General features: G+C 41.1%; 2 protein-coding genes across 29 annotated transcripts in view; one reads left to right on the top strand and one right to left on the bottom strand.

Moving 5' to 3' along the window:
• The window catches only part of LOC105478829 (DLG associated protein 1), a 493816-nt gene that overhangs the window by 65511 nt on the left and 409377 nt on the right, over window positions 1-18928 (top strand). The gene's annotated exons all lie outside the window — the stretch shown is intronic.
• LOC139360127 (uncharacterized) overlaps window positions 1-18928 on the bottom strand; it is a 149883-nt gene that overhangs the window by 88993 nt on the left and 41962 nt on the right. For 14 of the 22 annotated variants that reach the window (XR_011617284.1, XR_011617283.1, XR_011617285.1 and 11 more), the window contains exon 1: window positions 18666-18750. The exons of 1 other annotated variant lie outside the window; for it this stretch is intronic. Coding sequence is in view for 3 of the 21 variants with exons in the window: in XM_071085845.1 (XP_070941946.1) it covers window positions 18666-18740 (75 nt within the window). In the remaining 18 variants the exon portion in view is untranslated. Of the gene's footprint in view, window positions 1-3521; window positions 3704-18665; window positions 18751-18928 lie in introns of those variants that run through there. 7 more of the 22 variants (XR_011617267.1, XR_011617271.1, XR_011617265.1 and 4 more) reach the window with 1 other exon arrangement.

Below are 18928 nucleotides of genomic sequence, written 5' to 3'. Positions count from 1 at the left end.
TCTCCTCTTCACGGCCTACCCAGGACCTGCCCTGGCTGTGCCTCTTTGATCGGTCGTTTCCATTCCCTTGGCCTCTGTTTGGTTCCAAATCATGACAGAGATGTCTGCCATTACCCTTAATTCTGAAAATATTGTTTTACTCTGTGCATATATATACTCTTATGTCACCAAAAGGTCTGTTAGTGTTTTGAAGGCATAGAATACCCCTTCCTTATAATACGTATTATTCTCTCTCTCTCTCTCTCGTTCCCTGTCTGCCTCTCTTCTTATCTCCCTCCCTCTCTCTCTCTCCATACATCCCTCCATCAATCCATCTATACCAACATATAGCAGATGCCCCTAGATATTTAAACATTTATTGAGTGAGTGGAGGAATGAATCAGTCGATGATTATGAGTTTGAATTAACTCATCTTTGCAAGTCTCCTCTGGAGAGCCTCTCCTTCCCAGGGAGCTGCCTGGCTTGTCTAACATGTATAGGCCTTGAAAGCATTCTTTTCAGAATCAGGACCTTTAGGAAAACTCACATCGCTGCAGTCTACTTTCACAGGGTCGTGGCTGTGGTCACTAATTCAAATGAATGAAGAAGCTTTAAGGGAAAAGTCTGTACTTTGTCACTACATCCTTTTAGTAAGTGCTGTTCCATTTTTAGTGATTAGGCAAATTCACTAAATAAAATGACTCTTACCTAGAATATCTACCCAGAGAGACTACCCTCCTTGCATGGCTGCTGCCTGCTGAGTGTGGCACAGGCTCAAATCCGTCATTTAGTGTTTAATGGCCTCCAGTGACCTCGAGTGACCCCAGACTCGGCCCCTCATTGATGCCCTTTGACAGTATGACTATAGGAGACTGGGGATATTATGGAGGAAGATAGGGTCTCTTTAAACACTATGATTTTGATGGATCTACCGATTTTTTTGTGGCTACTGGAAAACATTGTATCAGACTCTCTCCTTTTAGCCAACCTCTCCTCTATCCCTCCATTCTGTCTGAACCACAGACAGATACAAAATCTAAACGACTATGAGAAAGGGAGCATTCACACCATGTCTTTAGTTTCTCTCCCAGATAGGACTGGATGCAAGGGTGTTAAGGCCAGTGGCCAATCACCAGGAGGACTAGGCTTTCAGGAAAGGAACAATAGACAGCCAGAAAGCTGCTGTGTTATTTTTCTGCTCCCAGATGCAAACCTAGAGAGGAGCAGTGGAGGCGAAACCTCCCGAGAAGAGACAAGAGTCCTTTCATTAATCAATAAGCTTTGAATCCATCAAACTTGATTTCTAAATTGGCTGTGAAATTACAAAAAAGGTTATGAAAAATACCCCTTGAACTCCTTGGCAGAAATGGGGTCTTGAGAACAAATGGAGTTCACATAGGGAAAACAGAGAGCATTCCACATCTGCAACCTGAATCATGATGATAAATTCTGAGCCCACTGCATGTATTTGGTGATCATTTTATTCACATCCATTTTCCCACTGCACTGTAAGCTACAGAAAGGCAGAAGCCATCTGAATTCCCCTCTTATTTTGGCTTTAGCTCCTAGTAACAGGGCCAAGATGGTGACTCACGAAGAGCACAGCCTCTGAAGTTAGAAGAACCTAAGTCCATAGAATAGTCGTCGCATAAATGCGTGAATTTCCAAGTGCAATGCCTCACCCAGTGATCCACTATCTTGAACCAACTGCAGCTCCCAAGTCAAAAGTTTCCCCATGGAATCTGTAGAGATTTTCATGTTGCTCTAAGTTGTGGAACTCGTTTGGACGGCAGGCTGAACCCCTAACTTCTGTCATCTCCCCCAGCCCAGTCCCCAGTCTATCCTTTGAATGGTCCTTCTGTAGGAATCGAGTGTGGCCCAGCTTTTCCTACCCAGCTTCCATGCTGCATCCAGGAGCATATTTTCTAAGCTGAAGGTGATTCTTTTTCTTTCTTGAATTTTTTTTCTAATGACATGTGCACCAGTTGATTTAAGTGTTTTATGTTTCTGGCCAGTTAGTGCCTAGCACCAAGTGGTCAAATGGATATGGAATGAGTATTTAGGGCTGGGAAAGTGATTGTTTTTTACACTGGTCCTGTTCATGTTTTTTATCTATGAGATAGATTGACAGAGACCAGGCCAGACTCCTCCCAATGTAGCCCTGTCCCTGCTGCCCTTGTCACATTTCATACTTTCTCCCTAGCCACACCTCCTTTGGCCACGTGGGAAGTGCAGGAGGTAGATTTGGCTTCTGCTGGTAGGCAGGGTCTGGGCTCCCCACCAAGGGTATTTCTGCAGTGTTCCATCTTAGAGGCTGGTATCACAGCTTCATTCTGGCACAATCTTTGTGGGGGTTGTTCCCATCTGCCGCTGAGCTTCAGAAGATGCACATGAGGCACTTTTTGTTGATGTTATTGGCTGGCTGTCTAGAGGGAAAAACTGCTCAAGGGAACTTTTTGACTCCTACAATCTGTGGGAGGTGGGATGTCATGAATTCTTTGGCCTGGGCTGTGTGTATGCACTCACCTACAACCTTCGCCTGCCCAGTGGCTTTTAAAGGGCCCTTCCCAAATGGATATTGACATGCTCTAGACTCAACCATGTGGGCAACTTTAGAAGCAGCCTTATTAGGACGCTTAAATATATTTTGGACACCCTTAGACAACCTTTCTGCTTCTGGGACCACGCCTGTAGGTGTCTGGTGTCTGCCGCAGCAGCCCTCATTATGGGAGATGTGCAGGTAAGAAAGCAGGAACAAGAGAATGAGAAACCGAGGGTGCACAGCAGAGGATATGAAAGCTAGAGCACTGTAGATTCATCAACCTTGCAATCTCTGGATGAGGAGATGAGTCACCATCAAGGCCAAGGTGGTGTTGGAAGCCAAATGCGAACTCCCAAATGCCTTACTGGGTGCTATATTTATAGGCCACACTTACAAAAAGCAATCTTCTTTAACTGGTATTAATCATTACTATAGTTACCTTACATTTAAAAAAATTATCTGTGCAAAGGTGGCACTAAACAACCATTCAGGTTTACGAGAAGGAGGATGTTGAAAGCAATATGTCCTTAGATGCTTTTGGCCAGGACAAGTGACCTACTTGACCTACTCCCAATTCACTGCTTTCCAAAGGCCAGATGAGCTGCATTTGAATTACCTTGTGCATAATTAATGAATTAATTAATTACAAACATAGACTCTCAGGTCCTACCTTATCCTATTGAGACAAAGGGAAACAGGGCCCAGAAACCTAGATTTAACAAATGTCCTAATCCATGCCAAAGCATATCCAGATTTGAAAACCACCACCTGACCATTTTCCACGCCCTGCCCTTCTGCGGCAGTCCCTGAGGGAGGCCCCAGCCCAGGGAAGAAGCAGGTGATTCCTGATCCCCAGGAACAGACCCAGTGAACAGGGCAGAATGGAGTGAAGAGCTCCTTCCCCGGGTTCCACCAGCCTAATGGGCCGGAGCCAAAGCAGATGGAAAGACTGCTTTTGCCTATTTCAACCCCAATTCCCAAGCCAAAGCTCAAGTCTTACCTCTCCAAGCAAGGAAAGGCAATAACAGCCAGTGAGATGCCGGTGAGAAGCTGAAGGGAGCCCAGGCAGCAGCGTACATGTGGCAAGTCCAGACTAGGTAGAGTGAAGCCGGTGGAGGCAGGAGCAGTTCGGAGGACTGGCCCAGCCTTAGGCTTGGCACAGCGACTATACCCAGAAGCCATGCCGGGTGCTTACAGCCTTCTTGGAGGAGAGGAAGGGGTAGGCAGTAGAGAAAATGGTGGAGACGAGTAGTTAGGCCCCAGCCCAGATGCCAATATAGGAGCCATTTTAAACCAGCTTTTGCGTAACCATGGCAACAGGGTAGACCGTTTCCAAAACCACAAGAGAAATGTCTCTGCCTCACGATATTTTGAGGGCTAGTGGGTCGTTGCTGTTTTTCCTCAATCATAATCCTGTGCAGTTTTCAAGAGATGCTTAAGTAAGTGTCCAAGAGCTCTCTGGACCACTGTGATCCCATATTTTAGTGTCACTGGAAAGTGGCATCAGTGTCCCTCAGCATGTTGGCCCTCAGGGTTCTGTCCCTTTGGGATCCGTGGAAGAGCAGGCACAGAACGATCCCCATGGAGCACCTGGAACCTAATTCTGAGGTCCCCAGCACAGTCACAGGCTGTGGTATCCAGGGTAGCGACTGAGTACATGTACCCTCAGGCTGGGACCCGGCACCCTTCCTATTGCCGGACACGCTCAGAGCCGCACAATCTCAGGGGCAGCCTACACAGGCCCCCACTCAAGATGTTAAATGCTAAAAATGAACTAATGTAGACTTCTAAAACAGACTGCTCCAAAAACTCCCTCAAGAAATGGGAGTGATGATTTCACAAGAGTATTTTAAAACACAAACCACCTGGGAAAATATTTGCCATGAAGAAGATAGCAGTGAGCTTAGCACAGTACCACACCCATGGCAACTACTCAGCTAGTTGTACTTATGGTTGTTTTCATGAAAATAGAGTTTTATGTAACTCAATAGAAAAATAGGAAAAGAATGTGTTCACAGCAGACTGTTCGCAAAAGAACTTCCTATGGCCCACACAGCACATAAAATATTATCCTCATTAGAAATAAAATAAGTATGCATTAAAATAATAAAACACCATTTCCCCACACATTGAATTGGCGAAGTTTGCTTTTTGTTCTGTTTAAGATAATAGCTGGTGTTATTAGCCCAACAGACACTTATTTAGACACTGGCTGGTGACACCGTAAGCTAGCACCATGTTTCTGCAGAGTGATCTGGCAATTGATGTACAAGACTGCAAGCTTCAGAAATGTTTGTATAGACTTTGGTGCAGTCATTCCACTTCTAGGGAATTCATTCTAAGAAAAGAAATAGAACATGTACAAATATTTAGCTATAGAATGTTCCTCACACTCTTTTTTGAGAAAAATGTAGACGAACATCAGTTTTGCTCACGGGTAGATGACCAGCATCCACAGCATAGAATTTAAAGTTCAGCTGAGAGAAATACATTTGGTTTGTACTACTGTTGATCCTGCTAAAATGCACGTGTCATAGGAATAGAACATGTTTTTGGGCTTCATCTGCCCCCAGAGAGAAATCTATAGAGCCCTTTCTGTACACACACCCAGAGACTCTGCATGATGACCCCAGAGTAACACAGAGTAAGGCTTCCTGCTGCCTGCTGAAGGTTATAATCAGACAAAAGGTGGTTTAGAAGAGCACTTCCAAGTATTGGCATCTGTGTTTGCACTTAGAAAATCACAAAGATGCTTTGACTTTTGAACCAAAACCCATGGTGGGGCATCTGTCTTCTGCTACAGAGACAGTGACCTAACTCTGTTTCTGGAGTGGTCAGAATTGTGGAATCTGCTTTGTCAACTCATTTCCTTTCAAATTCATTTGCAAATTTATGGGGATAATGTGCTACACCTTGATAGCTTTAGACTGTGAGGTCTTGGCTCAGAGTGTGATTAGATTAGGCAAACAACCTTACTTTACTCTCAAGTTTCTTCTATCTAAAAATGAAATTACCAAAAAAGGTGACTGTATTAGTCTATTCTCAGATTGATATAAAGACATACCTGAGACTGGGTAATTTATACAGAATAAGAGGTTTAATTGGCTCACAGTTCTCCATGGCTAGGAGGCCTCAGGAAACTTACAATGATGGTGGAAGGCAGAGGGGAAGCAAGAATGTCTTCACATGGCCAGGGCAGGAGGAAGACAGAGCAAATGGTTCCTTTCAAACAACTAGATCACGTGAGAACTCAATCACAGACAGCACTAGGGGGATGGTGCTAAAACATTAGAAATTCATCCCCCAATATTTCAACGTGAGTCTTCTTCTATTTTCCCTAAGTGTCAACCAGTCTGAGAAATAAAGGGAAAGAGTACAAAAGAGAAATTTTAAAGCTGGGTATCTGGGGGAGACAACACATGTTGGCAGGTTCCGTGATGCCCTCCAAGCCGCAAAACCAGCAAGTTTTTATTAGTGATTTTCAAAAAGGGAGGGAGTGTACAAATAGGGTGTGGGTCGCAGAGATCACATGCTTCACAAGGTTATAGAATATCACAAGGCAAATGGAGGCAGGGCAAGATCACAGGACGGGGCGAAATTAAAATTGATAATGAAGTTTCAGGCACGCATTGTCATTGATAACATCTTATCAGGAGACAGATTTGAGAGCAGACAACCAGTCTGACCAAAATTTATTAGGCGGGAATTTCCTCCTCCTAATAAGCCTGGGAGCGCTACAGGAGACCAGGGCTTATTTCATCCCTTATCTACAACTGTAAAAGACAGACGTCCCTAGAGCAGCCATTTTAGAGGCCTACCCCTAGGCACGCATTCTCTTTCCCAGGGCTGTTCCTTGCTGAGAAAAAGAATTCAGTGACATTTCTCCTATTTGCTTTTGAAAGAAGAGAAATATGGCTCTGTTCCACCAGGCTCTCAGGCAGCCAGACCTAATGGTTATCTCCCTTATTCCCTGAACACCACTGTTATCCTGTTCTTTTTTCAAGGTGCCCAGATTTCATATTGTTTAAACAATTTGTGCAGTTAAAACAATCATCACAGGGTCCTGAGGTGACATTCATCCTCAGTTTATGAAGATGATAGGATTAAGAGATTAAAGACAGGCATAGGAAATCACAAGAGTATTGATTGGGGAAGTGATAAATGTCCATGAAATCTTCACAATTTATGTTCAGAGATTGCAGTAAAGACAGGCATAAGAAATTATAAAAGAATTAATTTGGGGAACTTATAAATGTCCATGAAATCTTCATAATTTATGTTCTTCTGGCATGGCTACAGCCGGTCCCTCCGTTCAGGGTCCCTGACTTCCAGCAACATAAAGACATACCTGAGACTGGGTAATTTATCAAGAAAAAGAGGTTTAATTGGCTCACAGTTCTCCATGGCTAGGAGGCTTCAGGAAACTTACAATGATGGTGGAAGGCGGAGGGGAAGCAGGCATGTCTTCACATGGCCAGAGCAGCAGGAAGACAGAGCAAAGAGTTCCTTTCAAACAACCAGATCTCCTGAGAACTCAATCACGAGACAGCACTAAGGGGATGGTGCTAAAACATTAGAAAACACCTCCATGGGCCAGTCACCTCCCACCAGACCCCATCTCTGACGCTGAAGATCACAATTCAACATGAGATTTGGGAAGGGACACAGAGTCAAACCATATCAGTGACAAAAGAAAATTTTGCATGGAAATCATAAGGCATATGAATTCAGCATAGTGGATGAGGATCCGTACTCTGGGGCCAGACCAACTGTGTTTAGCCCAGGTTCCATGACTTACCAGCTTTCTTACTTTGAATAAGTTACTTAACTTCTCTGTGGCTCAATTTCTGCCTCTATAAATCGGGGGATAATTGTACTTACTTTAAGGTGTTGTCAAGATTAAATGAACTAATGTATTTGAAGCGCTTGGAACCATGCCTGGCACATAATAAGGTCTCTATATAACAGAACTATTATTATCATCATCACTATTAAATTATTAGTAGTATATCTTCTTCTCTCTTCACTTGTGCTAAAAACCATCAATAAATTAAACCACTTAATTCCAATCCCCTTTCTTGCATCTTTAGAAATATTTTTAAGGAACATTATGAACTTTCAGCATAATTACTGAGGTGAGAAATATGTCTCTATGTTCAAATGCTCTTCCAAGAAAAGACTTGAGAGCATCAACATAGCAACAACTCAAGAGCCAATGGATTTTGTTCCATAAACCAGATACCTAGCAGGTTAAATATGAAAAACTACAAGTGTGTTGTTGCAGTCAGATGAGTTCAACAAATGTCTTGAGAATTAGGTGCTTTTCTGGATACAAATACAGATAGAAACTAGTGGTGCAGACAGAATACCATAAAGAAGCAGAGAAAAGAAACAGCAGTGTGTGTGGATGGCGAGTGGAGGAATATGAACTACTAAATTACATAAACCATAGAGAAACCACAAATGGTGGGGTGAGCCATTTAGGAGGGAAAAATTCCTGAGCAGGTAAGTCTTCAAGGTCTTTTGGCTAACAGGACTAGTGTGCAAATCAGATCATCTGAGCATTTTAAAGACGGTTGTAATAGGGAGGAACTATTGGTGTACAAGCCAACAAAAATCTAAATCACTCTACGTTTTTAAAAAACATTCATGCTGCTTGGGAACCTATGGATTATATTGGGAAAAAATTCATGCTGCTTAATGATATAAAGTACAATGTACAACTTTTACTCCTAATAATAAATTCACGTGTTGGTATTTCCATCAGTTTACCACAGTGAGACTTCATATTTAAAGACTCTATGAATACAAAGGAATAATTCAAACATGACTTCTTTACTCTACTAGTAGATATGTGGTTTTTTTTCAGCATCAAAACTCTAAATCATGTGTATAGCTGAAGGGCTAACATTTAAAACCCCTCTGCTGATAGGATAAAAATTTATTTAGGCGAAGAAAATTGCAGCCAGCTCCTCTGCTCATATGTCATGATGGTACCTTTATGATTTTGACATTGACACAACAGCCATATATTATATTTAATAGAGAGATATTATTCATTCGTTTAACAAATATTTATTTTGCCAAGCGCTGATGCTGATAAATATAATTATACGTGCTCATTTAACTCTGGACTCTATCATAATTTAGACGTCTTTCTCTCGATCTTTCAATAAAAGCACTTAGGCGAGATGACAATCACATGTTCCTCAGTCAAGCTGATGTCTTTCCAAAAGTTGTAAGATGTAAATATACTGTTACTCACCCACTTTCACCCACTAGTTTTAGCATCCATTGAATTTCTGTTGCCTGAATCAATTACTACCAGCCTGTGTGATCTTCTAATGATGGAATCATTACTGTTCTACACTCATTCGTTGAGATCCATTAGTTGAGTAAGGAAGAGCTCTCTTTTTCTCTCATTTATTTATTTAGTATGGACTGTGTAATCTTATTTTATTAAATTATTGTTCATTGTACTGCTCAAATTTTTTTAATTTGCTGCCCCAGATTTGGTGAGAAGGAGCACCTTCAAGCAAACTCCTGTGTCATTTTGATATGTCCCCCTCATTTCTTGAGCCTTTCTTACTTTCTGACATAAGATGTTACAGGCTCACCTCATGTTCCCCTAGCCCCAGCCCTGGAAGAAATCATTTCTCCAAGATGCCCAGGCTCTTTTTAATCAAGAATGGTAGTTACAACTCAACCCCTGGTGCTATAGGAGCTCATTGCTACTAATTTGTCATTGCTTGCCAAGTCTCAAGAGACAAATCTAGGAAGTACGTGAATATGTACATATATACATACACGCAGACACATCTCTCTCTTTATAAATATATTTATACCTATAGCTATATAGAGAGCTCTATGTAGATATCTATCTAGAGATGTGTCTGCATGTATCTGTCTCTATATGTATACACACACAAGAGATGTGTCTGCATGTACCTATATATGTACATTTATACACACACACACATATATATATATGCCATTTGCTTACACTAGTGAGTCTCCGCAGGGGGCAGTTTTGCCCCAGGGACATTTGGCACTATCAGGAGATGTTTTCGGCTGTCACAGCTGGAAAGGGGAGTGCTACTCACATCTTGTGCATAAAAGATAAAAACCAGAGATATTGCTAAATATCCAACAAGACACAGGACAGCCTCCACAACTGAGAATTTTCTGACCCAAATGTCAGTAATGCTGAAGTAGTTGGGAAGACCTGGCTTATACAATGACCTCTAATTTCACTCTGACACCACACTATTCACTCCAGCCTGTCCTTCTCTGACAATGAGAAACATAGCCTCCTTTAACACCATAGGCAATCCTAAAATGCAGTGAAAGTATGCTTCCAAATTGCTGTCCCATACCTCAACAGGAAAACAAACCTATTTCCTAAAACTCGGTATGATGAAATGGGAATTTTGTGTTTTGTTTGGCTTGGGTTTGAGTTTGGTTTTTCTCTTCTTTCTGACTTTCTTTGGCCGTTAGCCTGAGGATGGTCAAACACTGTGTTCAAAAGTTACTTAAATTATTTGGGTTGTTTTGAGTTCTTTCCTGAATGTAATTAATGAATGAGAACAACTTGAGCTTTATTGGGTTTTTTTCCTTCTCTGCATCTGTTGCGTTGAAAACACACTATGTCTTACTTAGATCTATGTGCCCAGAAGTAAGAAGGTCTTTAAACATATTAGCTCTATTGACCTGTATGATTTACTGCATGAACTTTCATATCAAAGGAGGTTATTTTCCTGATATTATTTTTTCGTACACATTTTCCTGAAAATAAGAGGTTATGACAATCCCAGAGCACACCAGAGTGATAACAGGAAGGGCCGGGGCATCCCAAGGCTGAGCCTGAAAGTGACTGGGTAGGGTTCAAAATCAGTAGTCTAAGTAGAGGTAAGTGGGAACTTCTTAGCATGGGTAGACTACTATCAGGGGCCATGGTGGAGGTAATGCAAAATACAACTGCCCTATTTGCAGATGACATGTTCTTTGGGATCTTGAAATTAAAAAAGAAAAAGAAAAAAAAATCCCACAAATCTGTTATTAAATAAAAATGCAACTGCTGGGTGCGGTGACTCACACCTGTAATCCCAGCATTTTGCAGGGGCTGAGGTGGGCGAATCACCTGATGTCAGGGGTTCGAGAGACCAGCCCGGCCAACATGGTGAAACCCCGTCTCTACTAAAAACACAAAACTTAGCTGGTCGTGGTGGCACACGCCTGTAGTCCCAGCTACTCGGGAGTCTGAGGCAGAAAAATAGCTTGAACTCAGGCGGCAGAGGTTGTGGTGAGCTGAGACCACGCCACTGCACTCCAGCCTGGGCAATGGAGCAAGACTCCATCTCCAAAAAAATGCAACAAAAATGGACTTTTATAAAGTAATGCTACTGGGTCAGTTTACTCATGGATGATGTATTTTGAACTTCCATCTACAACTCAAGAACAGATGTTAGATGTCACCATAGAGGACAAGCAAAAGATGGGCAAAACAAACAAACGAAAACCAAACACAACACCTTTGATACCCACTGGCAGAAGTAAAATTAAAGAGTAGAAATTGCAAGATTCCAATTTCAGTTCCTTGGAAAAAGTAACTATATTATAATTAGTACTGCCTGGGAAACAGATTTGGCTGCATCAGAAGGTCAAGTATGTTTCATCACCGCCAATGTGGGGAAAAGGGCTGGGTAGCACCTTATGGGGATACGGCTGAAAAAACTCACACTTTTAGGGGAGGAAATGAACAAGGTCACCAAAAAGGGCTTTTTGCAGGGTTTTTTCCCCAAAAACTTGAGATTTGTGTATGCTAATGGCACTGACTTAGTAAACTGCTTTGTGGAGAAACTGTTGGCATCTTGAAAGAGAAGGAAAACATAAACAGAAAATCTAGGGAGCTTCAGGAGAGAATAGGGTGGCGGTGGGGGAGGAAGTGGAGGGTGTGGACCCAGGGCACCACACCTGGGAGAGTGTAGTGGGACTGGTTTTGTTTTCTGAACTGTTGAACCAAAAGCTTTTTACATTTCCCCATGGTTTTCCAGGCAACTGATTGAGGAGGGTATATGCAAGATGATAAATTGGCTTTTCACTTCTTTCCACTGGGGCAGCAGTGATTCTATGGCGATGTAGCTAATATGACCTGAGGTAGTCGGTTGCTTTCTAGCCTCTGCCAGGCCCATGATTTCTGTAATAGTGACACTCCATGAAATAGTTATTTCTGTGGCATCACTGACACTTTTAAACAACAGATAGAGGAAAGGTGTGAAGGTTCCATGTGTCTACATGTGGCTGAACTCTCAGATGTGGTTAGAGAATCGTGTTTTCTCCAGTGCATTTGAGCTGAACAATAAGCAGGATTGCTTGGTGAGTCGTCATTAGATAATGACTCAACACCAGCACCATCTCCTTTAAGATACTGGTTTTGTCTCCAACTTAGGTGCCATGACTTTGATGTAATTTTATGATTCTCCTTTCCAAAAGAGAATCAGCAATATGATAAAAATTTATTCAAAAATGTGTTAATACCAAAACAGCAGGATTACGGTTTTAGTACAGAGGAATGTAAGGGACTTTGGTTATACTTCCAGATAGCAAGAGTGACACAGGATAGAAATTGGTATCACCAAAGATTAACGAATCATCTTTGGAATTTAAAAAATGGAAACTAAAATGATGGGTTTTTTGTTTGTTTGTTTGTTTGTTTTTGAGACGGAGTCTTGCTCTGTCGCCCAGGCTAGAGTACAGTGGCATGATCTCGGTTCACTGCAAGCTCTGCCTCCCGGGTTCACGCCATTCTCCTGCCTCAGCCTCCCAAGTAACTGGGACTACAGGCACTCACCACCGCGCCCAGCTAATTTTTTGTATTTTTAGTAGAGACAGGGTTTCACCGTGTTAGCCAGGATGGTCTCGATCTCCTGACCTCGTGATCCACCTGCCTCGGCCTCCCAAAGTGCTGGGATTGCAGACATGAGCCACCGTGCTCGGCCAAATGATGCTTTTTTTAACTCAAAGTTGGGAAAACTTTTATAAACATGATGTAAACCAGATTCTGAAGTAAAATATTTATAAATTTGGCTACATAAAAACAACAAACAAGGTTAAAAAAGGGATTAAACTAGAAAAATATCTGTAAAACATATGACTTACAAAGCCATAATTTACCATAAAACCAATGAATTTTACAAATAAAAATTTTAATTTAATAAAAATGAGCAGAAGTTATAAAAAAAAAGTTTACAGAAGAAATAAAATAATAGCAAATAAACGTGAAAAGTTAATCCTATTTATAATAATGTGAAAATTAAAACAAGATATCATTTTTTAAAAATCAAATAAGATACTGATTTCATCCAAAAGATATTTAAGAGTTTATTATACCCAGGATTGGTAAGATTGGAGAAGACCCTGTTCTCATACACTGTTAGTGGGAGCAAAATTAATGCATGCTTTTTTTGAGACAGATTCTCACTCTGTCACCCAGGCTAGAATGCAGTGGTATTGTTTTGGCTCACTGCAACCTCCACCTCCTACGTTCAAGTGATCTTCTCACTTCAGCTTCCTGAGTAGCTGGGACCACAGGCGTGCGCCACCATGCCCAGCTAATTTTTGTATTTTTGGTAGGGTTTTACCATGTTGGCTGGGCTGGTCTCAAACTCCTGACCTCAAGAGGTCCTCCCCTCTTCAGCCTCCCAAAGTGCTGGGATCATGGGAACAAACCACCACGCATAGTCCAGTGCATGCTTTTTGAAAATAAATTTAACAATACTTATTAAATCTGAAACTACCTAAATCCTTTTACCCAGAAGTAACTCCATTTGTAGTAATTCACTTAATGGAAATGGATATATATGAAAATAACTGAGAGATGGCTTCAAATAGCACAAAGCTAGAAACAGAAAACATTCCTCCATAAAGGGCCAGTTCAATAAATTCCGATCAAGCCATAAGGTAAAATAATATGCAACTATTAAAAAGGAATTATTTTGAATCTCTTTTTGATGATTTGTAATATGTCTAAGATTATGTAGTATTAAGTGAAGAAAACAAGTTGTAGATTATTTTGTGCATGACACAAAAGAAACGGAAACCGTTGACAACGGGGAATGGAATCCAAAGTTTGTAGCTTTATTTTCCCTTTATCCCTAGAGAGTAATACATGAGCATTTCATCTTAAACACACACAAATGACAAAGCTATTACTGAGGAATTCTTCTCCAGGGGTAAGGATTTCATATCCCTAGTGCCTGGCTTAATGCCGAGCATCTCTCCTTTTCATTCATTGTCAAGATCCTAAAAAGAATTGCCAAACCTTTTTTTCCTCACTTATTTTCTTTTAATTTAGTTTTTATTTAACTAAAATGAAGCTTTTTGGACCATTAACTCCAGCCAAACTGCTCAGACAAAGGAACCCAGCAATCTCCCAATTGTCAAATTAAATGTTTTTTTTTGGTCTTGATCTCACATTTCCTCTCTGTGGCATTTGTCACTGATGACCACTTGCCTCATTTTAAACTGCTGCCTTCCTGATTCCCTGTCTCCTGCCGGAGCCCTTCTGCCTCTTGCTTTAAATGTTGGCATCCCCTAAGACTGAGGCGGCAACTGTCCTGCTCCCATGCTGTAATGTACCAAATCTAGATCTCTCAATAGAGCACTGTTCCTGAACTCCAGAACCTCATACCTGCGTGCTGGTCATCTCCTGCTGCGTCTCACAGCCACCTGACATTCGTCAGGTTTAAAATTGATATTAGTACAGTTAATTCCAATTACTTGTTGCAAATTAACTGTTTTGATACTGAGCAGAGAACTAGAACTTGCTTACCTCCGTAGCAGAGCTCAGAAACTAGGTGAGGAAGTAGTTGGCTCTATGGCCTATTTAAATCCTTACAACATGTGCTTCTGTGCTTATGCTATCTTCTGACCCTAAAAATGACTTACCTGAGTTTATCTAATTTACATATGACTTTCCAGTTTACAGTGTGCTTTGACAAATATCTTTTGATTGTCTAGCTATGGTCTCCTTTTAACCTTTTGCATTTTTAATTTTGTTTGCTAGGAACTCATCCAGTTGATAACATTCTCTAGTTCTTATATATAGAATTGGATAGAGCCAGACCTCAAACCTGTATCTTCTGAGTCTACACTCCATGTTCTTTCCACCACACCATGCTTTCTAACCAGTATAGATATTGCAGGCACTATTTAAGTTTCGCTGATGGTGATTTTACCATCTCGCTCTGGGAAACAATCTTTGCACACATACCCATTTTGTTTTATTTTCTCAAATAAATAAACTCTTACAGCACTTGAAAGTTGTCTTCTCATTTTATAATTGCAGAAAATGGGGTTCAGAATATTGAATCACCTTGCCCAAGATCACCCAGGTAGAAAATGACCAAGCTAGAACAAAAACTCAGGTTAGAGTTCCTGGTTTAATTTTCTTTCCTTGCATTTGTGGTTTATAAAAGAATGCTTCCCAGGCTCATGCTGTCTGCTTCTATTGAGCTATAGAATCATTCCAAGTTACATTACTATATTGGAAAAATAAGTAATCCCTTTGGCCATGTTGTGATTATAAATGTAGCAGAACTGCAGTTTTACAAACATACACGTTGGATTTTTGATGGCGAGAGCTGTTGTTGAAAAGGCAAAAATTACCTAATAATCGTTTCTAGCAGTTACCAGCATTGAACATTTCAATTTTGCCAGAGAAATATAAAAACTCATAAAATTCCTAACATGAGTCAGACTTTAGCTCTCAATGTTTAGTGAAACTATTGAAAATGGGAAGCAGTTAACAAGAAGTAATTCTTTCTAGAAAATAAGATGTGTGTATTGATCGCTGTCAGGTCAACAAGACCTTTTACATTAGTAGACATTGCTTCCTGGATACCTTGAAGTGTATCCTTGGGTGGAGCTGAGTGGGAGAGAGTTTCTCCCTAACTGAACGCCAAGTGCAAGGCAGTGCATTGCAGTGAGATGCAATGCAAACAGATTTACCTCCTAGCCATTGGGGAAAAAATTAAGGGGTGAGAAATGTGAAGATAGACGTACTGGATATACTGTGGAAAAAAAGTGGGGCGTAAACTGAACATGCCCGGTGGCAGCAGAGGGGAAACAAGAAACTTGAAGATGCTCCACTATAATTTTAGTAAGTCTAATGGTAACCTGGTATACAACACATCAGGAAAACAGATCAGGAAAATACCCAATGCTCCTTTTTTTTTTTTTTTTTTTTTTTCCACAGAATCTCCCTCAGTCACTGAAGGTGGAAGTGCAGTGGCACAATCTCTGCAACCTCTGGCTCACTGCAACCTCTGCTTCCCAGGTTCAAGCAATTCTCGTGCCTCAGCCTCCTGAGTAGCTAGGACTACAGGCATGCACCACCATGCCTGGCTAATTTTTGTATTTTTAGTAGAGACGGGTGTTTCACCATGTTGGCCAGGCTGGTCTCGAACTAACCTCAAGTGATCTGCCGGCCTCGGCCTCCCAAAGTGCTAGGATTACAGGCGTGAGCCATCGTGTCCGGGCCCAATGAATTTTTAACGTGCTTTTTTACATTCAAGGTGTTTGATGTGGAAAGAAAGATTTCATTTCTCAGGTCTGTAACATCCTGCAGAAAATCCATCTGGGAGATGACCGTCATCTCCCAGGCAGTTGCATCTAACTGCACCTCTGTTTCACAGTGCTATGTGTTCACTCTTTCTTACCTTTGTCACTTTCTTAGCTTACAGGCTGAGAGCACAGGTTTGAAGTTCAGCCATGGCTTTGTCACTTACTAGTTGCTGTGTGGCCTTGGACCACATTTGCTGAGCCTCCATTTACTTTTCCATAAAATGCTAGTGATAATATTGTAGAACTGCTATCAGGATTAAGTGAAATAATATAGACGAAGCACTTTACTTAGCACGGTGCCTGGCTTATCATAACACGCAATCACTGGCAGCTATTACAACTTATCACCTTAATATCTAGCACATTTCAGGCAGTTCCTGTTTGTAGCGTGACTCAAGAATTCTACCTTGACCATTGGATGTTTCCACCACTGCCATATTAGCTTGTTAAAGTAGTACTATGGCTATGGGACCCCCTTACCAATCCAATAAATCCGAAATTTAAAGTCATTCACTAGCCTCAACCTAACTTTCAGTTTTATCTCCCGGTTAAACTCACCAGGAATCTGTATGCTTTGTATGCGGCGCATTGTGCATTTTTAGCAAACGAAAGGAATGCTACCCTTGCACTTGAAAATGTTGAAGTGTCAGTAGATGGTATCAAGTTCCCTTGCCTGCTAAGGGTTACAAATTTGCCCATAGGCACCTTCAAACAAAGCTAAGGATTCAAGGTGTGTGAATTTCAAGTGTTTCTCAAGTGCCTGCAAAGGAGATTAAAATTATCCAAAATGCCTCTGAAACTAAATTCCAGAAAAAGTTCAAAGCCATTTCACCAAATCTTTCTTGTTGATCACCTTTACCTATGCCCAGGCATCTTCTCGACACAGTATTCATGTTATTTTGACAGAATTCTCATTGGACTGTGCATGTCACAGACCATCCAAATTCTTTTTGTGTGTCACTTTGCAAATAGACTGTGTGTATCTCTTGAGAAGCCTGTGTAGGTCCATGCTGGTAGGCTGCCCTGTGTACAGGTTCCTAAGCTACGCATCTCTAGTGCTTGCAGCATCTTTCATGAGCTTTGTCTTTCTTCCAACTTTAGCTTCACAATATTTCTTCCATCTGCCCCTTTCTTTCCACTCTCTGCCTCCAGCCTCCCTAGTTCAAGACTCATCACTAAGACCTGTGGTCTATCGTCACATTCAACTTCTTGGTTGCCCTCCTTCCACTTTCTCTTCCTGCCCACTATCCCCAGGAAGGGTGGTCTCTGCTGGGAATGCCGGTCCCTGGAACAATCCATAACACAGGTAGAAACCATTCTTTCAGAGAAAACTCAGGGAGAAAGTCTCCAGAAACACATTTAATGGCTTTTCCGGGGACCTCTAGTTCCTGAATCCAAAGTTCCGTGATTCACTTCCCTGACTGGCATTTTATTCCCCTCTTGATGTATGTGTTTGTTTCATTGTCTCTTGGTTTCTATCTCTTCTCGCCTAACTTGTATATGTTAAAGAGAGTCTGGAAAACGTCTAGCAGAGTATTTTTGTTTCACAGAAGAAGCTGAGACTCAAAGGTTAAATGACTTATTTGGCATATATTCATTCAAAATTAGAATTATTCTGTGTGCTGGCTTCTACCGTATTCAGTTTATGTACTTGAAATCTTAGTCTGGATGGCTTCGTTTTCATAGCAACAGACACGATATTGGAATAACAACAACAAAGCACATTTGGTCCACAAGCCCAGTAATAACAGGTATGGTGTATTTCACAGCTCAGCTTGAATAGAGAGATGATTGCAAGAACCACAGAAATGCAAATGTGCAAGCAATCTTGATTCTTCAGAATGTTATCCTCGCACTTCCTTCTCTGTCAGATACTCTAGTTTATTGTCAGACTTAAGGAAACTTGTAAAACTGGTTCCTTTCTTTTTAGTATAACTGCTGATGATTGTGAAGGAGGGAAAGCCAAGGAGTGGGGTACAGTGGCTCCTTAAACCTGGTTTCCTTTTTTTTAATCTCTTTTCTACAATCTTCATCACCACCACTACCCTTTCATATCCTCAATCTATAAAGAAAAACATCTGCTTATTTTGATTTTTTTGCCTGAGATTTTTCCTTTTCCCCTAGGTACTGACTCTCCCAGGTATACAATTTTCACAATGTAAGCAAATATAAAATGATTATTATCACTCTAGCATAGTATTTACCACATAGCCTTACATATCTATAATGCTGCGTTAAAAAAATCACCCAAAGTATGCTTCACAATAGTCAGAGCCAGTCTTCTCTTACTTATACTGAAATTTACTTAATAGCAAATGATGGTTGAATAGAGCAGCTCTTTGGTGTTTACTCAGTACATGTCTAGTGACTTCATAAATCCTCACATTTATAAATTCTAGTGTAGATCATTACTCTATCAAATGATGTCAAATATTATATAACATATACAGTAATATTCTAGCTGACCCCTCCAGAAATGAGAACACTTAGGTAACAACAAACTGACTGAGACTTAACTCACCTCCAGTGCTTCCCCCTCGTAGCCCATGGGTGCGAGAGCTGGAATGCTGCTGACTGCCGTCTGCAGGGTCCTCATTCCCTAATGCAAATCCCTGCCTTCTGTAACAAAGACCGCCTTTGCTTTACGAGAAATTTAGTAAAGATGCTTCTCAACTTATAATGGGATTATGTGCCAATAAACCTATTGTAAATTGAAAATATCATTAAGTCAAAAATGCATTTAATACAGCTAACTTACCAAACATCATAGCTTAGCCTTCGCCT

Source organism: Macaca nemestrina, chromosome 19 (assembly GCF_043159975.1).
Source record: "Macaca nemestrina isolate mMacNem1 chromosome 19, mMacNem.hap1, whole genome shotgun sequence".
In the NCBI taxonomy this organism is placed as follows: domain Eukaryota; kingdom Metazoa; phylum Chordata; class Mammalia; order Primates; family Cercopithecidae; genus Macaca; species Macaca nemestrina.
The sequence above is the reverse complement of the archived record's forward strand: the minus strand, read 5'-3'. Positions and strand labels throughout refer to the sequence as shown.